The sequence below is a fragment of the Panthera tigris genome, chromosome B3 (assembly GCF_018350195.1).
Source record: "Panthera tigris isolate Pti1 chromosome B3, P.tigris_Pti1_mat1.1, whole genome shotgun sequence".
Lineage (NCBI taxonomy): Eukaryota > Metazoa > Chordata > Mammalia > Carnivora > Felidae > Panthera > Panthera tigris.
This window is the reverse complement of record NC_056665.1, coordinates 69,935,566-69,949,010: the sequence shown is the minus strand read 5'-3', so window position 1 is coordinate 69,949,010 and position 13,445 is coordinate 69,935,566. Positions and strand designations below refer to the sequence as shown.

The following is a 13,445-nucleotide window of genomic DNA, read 5'->3' as shown; positions in this document are numbered from 1 at the left end:
GCAAATGATATATCCAAGATAGGAGTAGTATCCAAAATATGTAAAGAATTTACAAAACTAAACACCCAAAAGACAAATAATCCAATTAAAAAACGAGCAGAAGAAATGAAAAGACATTTCTCCAAAGAAGACATCCACATGGCCAACAGACACATGAAAACATGCTCAATATCACTCATCAAGGAAATGCAAATCAAAACTATAATGAGATACCACCTCACACTTGTCAGAATGGCTAGAATCAACAACAGGAGAAACAAATTTTGGCAAGGGTGTGGAGAAAAAGAAACCCTCCTGTACTGTTGGTGGGAATGAAAACTGTTTCAGGCACTCTGGAAAACAGTATGGAGGTTTCTCAAAAAGTCAAAAACAGAACTACTCTATGATCCAGCAATCACACTACTGGGTATTTACCCCCAAAATACAAAAACACTAATTCAAAGGGATACATGCTTCCCTATGTTTATTGTAGCATCACTTACGATAGCCAAATTATGGAAGCAGCCCAAGTATTCATCAACAGATGAATAAAGATGACATGGTATATACTCAATGGAATATCATCTTGCCATCTGCAATGACATGGATGGGGTAGAGAATATAATGCTAAGTGAAATAAGTCAGAGAAAGACAAATACTGTATGATTTCACTCCTATTTGGAATTTAAGAAACAAAACAAATGAGCAAAGGAAGGAGAGAGAGAGAGAAACCAAGAAACAGACTCTTGGTTACCAGAGGTGGGGTGGTAGGGGAATGAGTGAAAGAGGGGTGGGGATTAAGGAGTGTACTTACCAAGATAAGCACTGTGTCATGTATGGAATTATTGAATCACTATATTGTACACCTGAAACTAATATAACACTGTACATGAACAACACTGGAAATAAATTTTTGCTAACAAATGTAGACAATCAAATGCATTTAGTAAATCAATAACTATGTACCAGAAACCAGATGCATAGTAATTTAACACAGCAATGAATTCATAGATGGAACAATAGGTATAATTGGCATTATCACCTGATTAAGTTTAACATAATACACTGTTGTTCTTAAAGATACATCAAGACTTCTGCACCGGTAAAGTAGCCAAGTTGAAAGAAATTGTGGTAGGAATCAAAACTCTGCATCTTTGAGAAAGTGATGTCAGCAAGATGGTGGAATAGGAAATCTCAGCCCTCGTTCCCCTACAGGAGCATTTATTTGACAATAACATACAGACCGAAACACCTTTTTGAGAGGTCTGGAATCCAGTTGTAGGACCCCAGGTAAGCAAAACACCAAGGATAGCCATATTAAATTGTGAAAGAAGAGTGATTTCTCTTTGTGTAAGTCCTCCCCCCAAACCAGCATAGCTCAGTGCCTAGAAAGATCACATCAGCCCTATACTTTTCCCATGGAGGAAAGAGAAAGTGGAACTTACATCCAAGGACCACAGCCTTTTGTGCACTACCTGAGGGGCCAGTTTGTATCTTCCCTTTACAAGTGTTGCTGAACCAGTATAGGTTGTATGCCTGAAGGAAACCAAAAACAGAGGGAAGGGGCAGAAGGCTTGCTACACAAATAAAATGGAGAAAAGGGAGAAATTAATTACACTATAAGTGTTTTTTAAAATATAAACAAAATTAACAAACTTTTACCTGGACTAACAAAAGAAAGGCCAGTAAAAAAAAAATCAGAAAGAAAAATGAGATATTAAGATTGTTAACACAGAAATTTAAAAGATCATGAAAACTATTATAAATAATCACATGCCAACAGATTGAATATCCTAAAAGAAATGGTTAAATTCCTAGAAATACACAACCTACCAAGACTGAATCAGGAACAGATATCTGAACATACCAATAATGAGTAAGGAGATTGAATCACTAATCAAAAACTTCACAACAAAGAAAAGTCCACAACCAGATGGCTTCACTGGTGAATCTACCAAGCATTCAAAAAAGAATTAACATCAATCCTTCTCAAACGCTTCCAAAAAATTAAACAGAAGGGAACATTTCAAACTCATTTTATGAGGCCACTATTAATATTTAGAAGGCCTTAATATCAAAAATAAACTAAGACATTTAGTTTTATTGTTTCCTTCACTGTGTAGAAGCTTTTTATTTTGATGTTGTCTCAATAGCTTATTTTTGCTTTTGTTTCCCGTGCCTCAGGAGATATATCTAGAAAGAAGTTGCTATGGCTGATGTCAAAGAAGTTACTGTCCATGTTCTCTTACAGGATTTTTATGGTTTCAGGCCTCACATTATGACTACAATAGACAATTTATGGAAATAGCTTAAGTGTCTATGGATTGATGAATGGATAAAGAAGAAATGATATATATACATACAATACATTACTCAGCCATAAAAAAGAATGAAATCTTGCCATTTGCAATGACTTTGATAGAGTTATTAGAGAGTACTATGCCAAACTAAATAAGTCAGATAAAGACAAATACCATATGATTTCATTCACAAGTGGAATTTAAGAAACAAAACAAACCAGCAAAGGGGAAAAAAAGAGAGACGGGGGTAAACCAAGAAACAGACTCTTAACTATAGAGAACAAACTAATGGTTACCAGAGGGGAGGTGGATGGGGAAAGGGGTTAAATAGATGATGGGTATTAAGGAGGACATTTCTGATGAGCACTGGGTGTTGTATGGAGGAGCTGAATCACTATATTGTATACCTGAAACTAATATTACACCGTATGTTAACTATCTGGAATTTAAATAAAACATTTTTAAAAAACAGACACTACAAAAAGGGAAAACTATAGGCCAATATCCTTGATCAATATAGATATAAAAATCCTCAACAAATTACAAGCAAACCCAAATTCAATGGATTAAAATGATCATACACCATGACCAGGTGAAATTTATCCCTGAGATTTAAGGAAGATACAACATACACAAGTCAATTAATGTGGCACAGAACATTAACAGAATAAAGGGTAAAAATCATATGACCATGTCAATATATGAAGAAAAATCATTTAAAAATTCAAACACCATTTCATGATTAAAGCTCTGAACAAACAAGACATAGAAGGAAATTACTTCAATGTAATACAGGCTATCTACAAAAATCACATAATCAATGGAGAAAAAAACGAAAGATTTTCCTCTAAGATCAGGAACAAGGTGAGGATGCTCACTCACACACTTCTATCCAATACAGTACTGGAAATTCTAGCCAGACCAATTAGACAAGAAAAAGAAATAAAAAGCATGTAAGCCAGAAATATAGAAGTAAAATTATTTGTTTGCACATGATCTTCCATGTAAAAAACCCTAATGAGTCTTCACACATACACAAAAAAACTATAGAATAAAAAACTGAGTTAAGTTGCAGAATGCAAAATCAAATACAAAAGATCATTGTATGTGTATACATTAACAATAAACATTTGAAAAGAAAATTAAGAAAACAAACCCATTTATAACACCACCAAAAGAATAAAATGCATAAGATTAAATTTAACCAAGGAAGTGAAAGACTTGTGCGTGGAAAACTCCAGAACACAAATGTACAAAATTAAAGTAGATACAACTAAATGAAAAGATAGCTCACATTCATGGATTAGAAGACTTAATGTTATTAAAATTTCATTGTTATCTCAAGTGATCTACAGATACAGTGCAATCCCTAACAAAATTCCAATGGCACTTTTCACCAAAAATAGAAAAAACAATACTAAAATTCATATGGAACCACAAAAGACCCTGAATATGCAAAACAATCTTGAGAAAGAAAAACAAAGATGGGAGCACCTGGGTGCCTCAGTCGGGTAAGCATCCGACTTCAGCTCAGGTCATGATCTTATGGCTCCTGAGTTCGAGCCCAGTGTCAGGGCTCTGAGCTGCCAGCACAGAGCCTGGAGCCTGCCTCAGATTCTGTGTCTCCCTCTCTGTCTTCCCCTCCCTTGTTTGCACTCTTTCTCTTTCTCAAAAATAAACACTGAAAAAAAAGAAAAGAAAAACAAATTAGAACTATCACAAATCCGGATTTCAAAATATATTGCAAAACTATTGTAGTTTAAAAAAAGTAAGGTACTGGCATGAAAACAGACATAGACCAATGCAACAGACTAGAAAGCCCCAAAATAAACCCTCATATTACAGTCAACCGACCTTTGACAAGGATGCCAAGAATACAATGCACAAAGGAGAGTCTCCTCAACAAATGGCATTTGGAAAACTGGATACCCAAACTCCAAAGAATGAAATTGGACCCTTTACCTTACGTCACACAGAAAAATCAACTGAAAATGAAATAAAGATTTAAGGTATAAAACTCCTAAAATAAAACCTAAGGGAAATGCTTCATGACATTGCATTTGGCAATGATTTCTTGAACATGACACCATAGACAAGCAACAAAAACAGAATAACACACAAGTGGAGCTACATCAAACATAAAAACTTCTATACAGCAAAACAAACAAGTGAGTGGAAACACAACCTACGTTGCGAATGGGAGAAACTTTTTGGAAACTATGCCTCCCATAAGGCTTAACATACATAACTCATATGACTCAATAGTAAAAAGCAAATAATCCAATTTTAAAATGGGCAAAGGACATGAATGGAAATTTCTCAAAAGAAGACATACAGATGGCCAATATATATATTAAGAGGTATTCAACATCACTGATCATCATGGAAATGCAAATCAAAATGACAATGATACCATTCCACATGTTACAGTGGCGATTATAAAAGAGACAAGAGAGAACAAGTGCTGGTTAAAAAAAAAAAAAAGTGGAGAAAAAAGAACTCCGGTACACTGTTGGTGGGAATGTAAAGTGGTACAGAATTTTAGAAAACAGTACAGAAGTTCTTCAAAATATTACAAATAGAAATACCTTATTATCTAGCAATCTCACTTCTTAGTTTACATCTAAAAGAAATGAAATCAGCATCATTTCATTACAGAGAGATATTTACACTCTTACATTCATTGCAGCATTATTCACAATAGCCAAGATAGGGAAATACCCTAATATCCATCTATGGAAGAATGATAAAGAAAATGTTTTATATACATAAATGGAATACGATGGAGCCTCAAAAAAAGAAGGAAATCTCGCTGTACGCAACATGGATGGACCTAGAAGACATTACGCTAAGTGAAATCAGCCAGTCTCCAAAGGAAAAATGCTACATGATCTCACATATCTGAAGTGTCTAAAATAATTACATCATAAAAACAGAGTATAGAATGGTGGTTTCCAGGGACTGGGTAGGGGGGAGGAAATTAAGAGTTGCTATTCAACGGATAACAATTTCAGTTAAACAAGATGAATGAGTTCTAGAAATCTACTGTACAACAATCTACCCTATAATTAATGATATTGTTTTGGACACTTAAAACTCTATTAGGAAAGAATATAAAGTATTCTCAGATCAAGTATAAAGTATTCTTACTACAATAGAAAAAAACAAAAAAAAACTCTACATCTTTGAATCCACTGATGGTAGTGCTAATCTCTACAATTCTTTCTAAAATGAAGTATTGTTTTGGTTTATTATTTTGATATGTTAATTAGGTCTAATTTGGCTCACTTGTCCTTTCTTATCATAACAGCTTTGACTTCATGGCTTAGTTAATCAATATTGGAATTCTGCCAATTAGTTAGTATATCTATGCCAATCTTTACCTCAAACTATAGACATAACTAAAGGGAGAGGAAGGTGGGTGATGGGCATTGAGGAGGGCACCTGTTGGGATGAGCACTGCGTGTTGTATGGAAACCAATTTGACAATAAATTTCATATTAAAAAAAAAGAAAAAAATAATGGATTTAGGAAACCACAGAGCACACTGTGAGATGGGCACAGACAAAATTTCATTGGCCACCTGACCACCATAAGCCCCTAATTTTTGACTGGTTGTCCACAGTAGCATTTTCATTCTCCAGAAATTAGTGACAGTTCAAAATCAGTGTCTAATAATGCCCAAAATTCTGATTATTTCAGAGTCCTTTGGGAGAAGGATAGGAAAAATATAGTATAAAATAGTGGCTGTGTAGAAAGGTCCTCACTCAAGAGGACACAGTCCTCCCTTCACTCAAGGAGCTTTGGTTTGGTAAATCAGATCCAGTCTAAAGCAAATCTCTAGATGCATGAAACAAATTCCTTGTTGTCTAGGTCTGGGAACGGAAGTAAAGATTAACTACAAATAGGTGCAAGGAGTATTTTGGGGTGATCAAATTATTCTAAAACTTAATTATGATGATGATTATACAACTCTATAAATTTATTTGAAATTACTAAGTAGAACATTTAACTGGATAAATTTTACAGTATACATATTAAACCTCCATAAAGCTGTTAAAAATACCAAGTGAGACTTTGAAATCTAACTTTGTACTACTTTTGGAACTCCCCTGATTTGTTCAAATACCAGTCCATTATTTCTCAAAATCCAAGTTAGAAATCCATTAAGGTATAATGTGGTAGTTTTCTTAAATTTGATAGTGATGCCAAAATGACACTATCAATGGTTCAGATAACTTGCAATAACAATGAATATGTAACAAACCTAAAATTCTATCATTTGGAAAAAAATATTATCAGAGCACAAAATCACAGACCATCATCCCATTGAACTGCTCAATTTCCCTGGATCTCTTTTCTGCAAATTGTGATAATTTACCCTTGGGAAAACCAGTATGCACAGAAGACCTGGTTTCCATTTGAAGTAATTATGGACTCAATCCAGTCCCGCTATCCAGTCCTACTAATTGACTCCCTTCCTAATGGAATGAACTATTTATAAGTTTCTGTCTGAAGAAATGGAGGCGATTCAAAGCGGGTGTTAACTGTCTGTGTGTCTCAATCTCTTGAAGCTCCTGCTGAGTGAAACCTGCACCTGAGCAGGTACACATGAAGCCTGCTCTCTTAACTCCCTAGCAACTGGTTACATTTTGTTACCAAACCTTCTTTCCTCTGTATCTCAAGCTTCCTTTTGTTCATGTGCTTTTTGAATGATTTTCACTCATACTGTTTTATGTATGTTCTGGTCTCATTTTCTTAAGTTCAATTGTATTATGACGTGAATTTCTCTTCAAGGAGTCCTTATCAGTTTTATTTTTTTTTTTTATTTTTTTTTTTTTCAACGTTTTTTATTTTTTATTTTTGGGACAGAGAGAGACAGAGCATGAACTGGGGAGGGGCAGAGAGAGAGGGAGACACAGAATCGGAAACAGGCTCCAGGCTCCGAGCCATCAGCCCAGAGCCTGATGCGGGGCTCGAACTCACGGACCGCGAGATCGTGACCTGGCTGAAGTCGGACGCTTAACCGACTGCGCCACCCAGGCGCCCCCCTTATCAGTTTTAAACTGGTACGTGAAGGGGCTTTAATTTTCCACCCCCTTTTCACTCTGATATCAGATTAATGGAAATAAAACATTATGTTTTTGCTATTTCATTCCAATTGAGCACAATCTGGCAGAGCAAGCTATCTCTATGTTTGGAAAGCATTGAATGATCAAGTCTTAAAGATCGTTAAAATTATTTTTTTAATTTATTAAGTACTTAATATATGCCACACCATGCTCTGCTGTCTTCCATGTATTAACTCATTTAATCCTCACAACACTATAAGGTAAGTACTGTTATCATCCCTATTTTACAGATGAGGAAATTCAGGGACAGAGAAGTGAAGCAACTCACCCAAGGACACATAGCTCATAAATCAAGGAGATGGAGATTCGAATCCAGGTAGTTTGTCTCCAGAATGTTTGCTATTAGTGACTACCTAATATTGCCATTATAAAATTGCCCCATTTCATTTTTCCTATTTCCCCTCACTAATTTCAAAATTTTCTTTAAAAATTAAAGAAAGCATAAATATTACTTGTAAAAATATAGAAAATAAGAGTCCATATTTAGGAAAAGATAAAATTACTCAAAATCCCACAAACTACAGATATTATAAAGTCTAAATATCTACACATATGCATTTACACTATATTTAGTGTTTTATAATCTTTTTTTAACTTAACAAATTATATGTTTTTTCAATTTACTTTATCCAAAGTTCTAATTTATGTCATGTGCATCAAAAACTCTTCTGAACATAGATTCAGGTGTATTTAAAAGTTTTCTTCCTTCTTCATGTACCAAACAGCTTTTCACTGGGGCTTAAAGCATGAAAAGTGTACTGTTCTTTTGAATTCTGAATTTTTCCAAACATCCCAGTGATGTTTTAAGCTTAGTATTATTTCCATAGCATACTTTAATACTTAACTGTATTTTGAGGAAAGTTCCAGACACTCTGTAATGACTATACACATTTTGTTTGGGGCAAAAAATAAAGAGGAAGGTTTGTACTTTTTCTTGTTTTACTGTATACAATTGAGGGTCTACTTGGGAATGTGGGGTGTTGAGGTCACTCTGTGAGGACAGTGTCATGACAAGGGAGTTGCTGATCTACCATTCTACCATTTGTATGCCGATGTCAATGAGTTCAATCCCCAAAGTCATTTGGTGAAAATCTACTCTCCACCAAAATCTCCCACAGGGGATTCTAGGCCCCTGATTTGCTTATCATGTCTTCTTGAACTTTCTACTATGAATGTTAGTGAAGACTATTATTTAATAGTGCCTACCTTGTGTGAGAAATTGTGCTAAATATGGGGGTATACAAAGTTGGCTAAAAGCCCTTTTTCTCAAAGAAATTATAGTTGAGAATGAAGAACTAACATGCAAAAGAAACTATAATATAGTATATTATAAAGAATGTACAAGATACAACAATAGTTCATAGACACTACTCTTCTTAGGGTCTTCAACAGATACGTCTGAGTAGCTGGCATTTAATCTAAGTTTTGAAGGATAAGGAAAAAGGGAAGTAATACTTCTGTCAGACAGTTAAACTCCTATAATGTAAAATTCTCACAATATTTTATTTGTTATATTTATGTTATGGACAAATAAATACCATCAGCATCATTGGCTAGCTTACCCTAGTTTATATAGCTCCTAAGTGGCAGAACTAGAATGGCAACCAAGTCTATCAGGTCTTATAGACAAGTATGTTTCCACGTAGTAATGACCAGGAATAACACAGTTGAAATCATATTCAAGAGCAGAGAAATGTGAAAAAATACAGTAACATGTTCAGTTTATAAAGGGTCTGATGTGATATGCTATTGAATTTTAGCTTATCCATGATAGAATCAGAAGATAAAATAGAAGAGTAACATGACCATATTTGATCTTTAGATAGACAAATCTGAAAGCAGAATGTAGAACATACTAAACGTAGGTAAGATTGGAGGCAGAGATATCATTCAGGAGGCTTTTTGGTCATTAAGTACAAAAAATATACAGACCTGAAATAAAACTGACAGTGGAAATGGAGATGAGGAGATGAAACAGAAATATTCAGAAGGTACAATTTTCCAACTGGCATATAAGGTGAGAGAGGAGAAAATGTGCCTCGAAGATCCCTGGATTAAGCATCTGAGAGAATGATCATATTTTCTAAGGGATTAAAAAGAGGATAAAATCATGAATTCAGCCCTGCACATTTTAATTTGAAAGTGCTTGAGGGATGTCCATTTATGTACTACAATACAGCCTTGGATATATTATCCTAGAGTCCAGGAATAGCGCTATGGATATAGAAATCTCCCATAAGTGGTGAGTACTTAAAACTACATGTTTGGAATTAAAAAAATATTTTACAGCTTGAGTCACATCAATACTCAAAGATAAGTGGGGGGAGGGAGTATTTTTTCTCACATTACAAGATATCAGAAGGTAGATCTTTGCAGACATCAAAGACTATTTAGACTGGATTATTTTTCTATCTGTTCATACTACTGTCCTTAACATGTGGACACCCAGGGCTCATGATTACTGCATCTTTAGTCATCACCTTAATATTGAATACAGGAATAAAAAGGCTAGACAAAGAGCCTTCTTCACATTAATCTTTGTATTTTAATCTGGGAAATAAAACCTTTCACAGAAGGCATTATTCTGTATCTCATCAAGTCTAGGCTACATGCCCCTCTTATACCAATCCATGGCCAAGTCACATAGATTATCATATTTCACCCCAGGGCTAAGATAAGAACCTACCCCCCCACACCCCACCCCAAATTGAGAACAGATATGTGTTCTCTTGGCATGAACTAGTGTGGAAAATGCTTTGGGAATGGCAACATATGTAACATCCAATGACGGAAGGAATTTCAAAAACAATGCAAGATCGTTAGTATCAAATTTGGACAACAGGTATGTAACAAAGACTGAAAACATTATCATATGTGACATTTTTATATGTAGACTATTGTGTGCTGAATCCCTGGCAACTTCTCTAAAAGTTTTTTCTGGAGTGCAAGCAAGCTTGTTTTGGCTTGTTCAATAAATAGAATGTATATATTAAAATAAACTTACCTGAGAAGGGTTTTAGAGAGTAGAGGGAAAAAAAGGAGGATAGCCCACTCCCATCCTTCACAGATTTAATTTTTGAAGGAGAGACACAATGTGTAACACGCCAAGGAAAGTAAAAAGTTCAGATGAAAGATGAAAGAAAATGGTTGATGCATCTAGACCCTTGAAGAGGACTACAGTATATTTGGAATGCTGTGCAAACTGGTACAGCCACTCTAGAAAACAGTGTGGAGGTTCCTCAAAAAATTAAAAATAAAATTACCCTATGACCCAGCAATAGCACTGCTAGGAATTTACCCAGGGGATATAGGAGTGCTGATGTATAGGGGGCACATGTACCCCAATGTTTATAGCAGCACTTTCAACAATAGCCAAATTATGGAAAGAGCCTAAATGTCCATCAACTGATGAATAAAGAAGATGTGGTTTATATATACAATGGAAATACTACTTGGCAATGAGAAAGAATGAAATCATGCCATTTGAGCAACGTGGATGGAACTGGAAGGTATTATGCTGAGTGAAATAAGTCAGTCAGAGAAGGACAGATATCATATGTTTTCAATCATATGTGGATTTTGAGAAACTTAACAGAAGTTAAGGGGGGGGAAGGGAAGGGGGAAAAATAGTTACAAACAGAGAGAGAGGGAGGTAAACCATAAGAGACTCCTAAATATAGAGAACAAACTGAGGGTTGATGGGGGGAGAGGGGGAAAATGGGTGATGGGCACTGAGGAGGGCACTTGTTGGAATGAGCACTGGGTGTTGTATGTAAGCCAATGTGACAATAAATTATATTAAAAATAAGAAGAATGCATTCTAAAGTCCTAAAGCTCTTGATACAGTCCTGGCTTTGCCACTTCATCCTTCCTAGGCATGGTTTCATTTGTGAAGTGGGGATAATAAAATTGAACTTAGCTTTTAGTCATTGAGAGGTTTGGAAGAAATAATGTACTTACCACAATTCCCTAAATATAGGAGACATTCAAATCTGTTATCTGTGATCATTAGACTTATTAATTTTGGTTACATTTATTCCTCTTTGCTCTCAGATATGCAATATTTTATTTTATTTTTAGCTTGTCATTAAGTAATTTGTTTATTAAAAGTTATCATGGACTAATATGATAATCATACAATAAACCCTTAAAATTATTAAGCCTGTGTATCTGAGTTCCATTTAAACTTAAAAAGCCCAATGTAGGGAGTTATGGGATATGTTCAAATACTTTTGTCATGGTCATCTCTATAAGTCCAGTGAAGAAGGGAAATTTTAAGGGGCTAAGAAAAGTTCAGATAAGAGAATAGAGAATTAGTATGAAAATATTAATAGGGGTGCAACAGAAAAGCTGACGTTTATGTGGTGTGAGAACACTTAGGGCAATGGTTAGGAAAATGATCTAGAATTCTTTGAGAAAAAAATTTTTTTAAAGATTTAGGTATGAGATGAAAATTAAAGTAACCCCTTTTGGCTCTATCTGAAAAATTTACATTTTTCCTCACATACCCCTTTATTATTTTTTATTTTTTTAATGTTTATTTATTTTTGAGAGGGTGGTGGGGACACAGAATCCGAAGCAGGCTCCAGGCTCTGAGCAGGCAGCACAGAGCCTGACGTTCGAGCACAGAGCTTGAACCCATGAACTGCGAGATCATGACCTGAGCTAAAGTCAGATGCTTAACCCACTGAGCCACCCAGGTGCCCCCACATATCCCCTCTCCATAATAAATTTGCTGTTAACTTTATTTCTTCCAAATTCATTTTTCTTCTCTCAGTGAATTATATCTAACCTAATTAGCAAGGCAAATAGGGAATCTATGTTTCTGCCCGTGATGCTTACTGTTTTTAATTTTTATCCTCAGGTCACTTGAAAATCAGCTCTCCTGTCCCCGTCAATGGGTGGACTAAATGACTCTGTGGTCACTGAAATTGTGTTACTGGCCCTTTCTTGCTCTTGGGAGAAAAAACTTTTTCTTATTTTGATATGTTCTTTGCTGTATTTAGGGGTCATCTTGGGAAACCTTTTTATTTTGTTTTTGGTAATTTTTGATTCTCACCTACATTCTCCCATGTACTTCCTGCTGGCCAACCTGTCCCTCATTGATGTGGGTCTTTCCTCTACTACAGTTCCAAAGATAATCACAGACCTCTTAAATGAATACAAAGTAATTTCTTTCCAAAGTTGTATGACACAGATATGCTTCATCCACATCATAGGAGGAGTGGAGATGGTGTTACTCATAGCCATGGCATTTGACAGGTGCACAGCAATCTGTAAGCCTCTTCACTACCTGAACATCATGAACCCTAAAATATGTGTTTCATTTGTAATCACTGGATGGGTAACTGGGGTGATCCATGCTATGTCTCAGTTTTTATTTGTTATAAACTTGCCTTTTTGTGGTCCTAATAAAGTGGACAGCTTTTACTGTGACTTTCCTAAGATCATAAAACTTGCATGCACAGATGCGGCCAAGTTTGAGTTTATCGTTACTGCCAACAGTGGCTTCATGAGCATGGGCACCTTCTTCCTGCTAATCCTTTCCTATTCATTCATTTTGATCACTGTCTGGAAACGTTCTTCAGGAGAATTATCCAAGGCATTTGTCACTTTGTCAGCTCACATCACTGTGGTGTTTTTGTTTTTCACTCCATGCATGTTTCTGTATGTCTGGCCTTCTCCCCCACCTTCAATTGATAAAAATCTGTTCGTTGTAGACTTCGCTATTACCCCTGTCTTGAATCCTGTTATCTATACACTAAGGAACAAAGACATAAAGTTATCTATAAAAAGACTGCACAAAAGGATATCTAATTCCAAATTTTGTTGACTACATCTTTTTCAGGGAGCTCTAAAACTAAACACCCCACTGCACGCTGACCCATCCCTATATAAGCACCTCAAATTTAACATATCCTGCACAAACTTATCATCTGCCATTACTACTGCTACTAATTCATCTGTGAAGTATAAGACCATTACCAAAACTATCATGAAGTTGTAAATTCATCATACAAAGAATTGATATTCT

The 13,445-nt window shown here is 35.4% G+C and overlaps 1 protein-coding gene across 1 annotated transcript; it reads left to right on the top strand.

Annotated features, from left to right (window-relative positions):
• Positions 1-12,308: 12,308 nt before the first annotated feature.
• Positions 12,309-13,244, top strand: LOC102971319 (olfactory receptor 4F21-like). Its single transcript, XM_007087492.2, has one exon. It carries the CDS (start codon positions 12,309-12,311, stop codon positions 13,242-13,244), a length of 936 nt encoding a protein of 311 aa, XP_007087554.2.
• Positions 13,245-13,445: the final 201 nt, after the last annotated feature.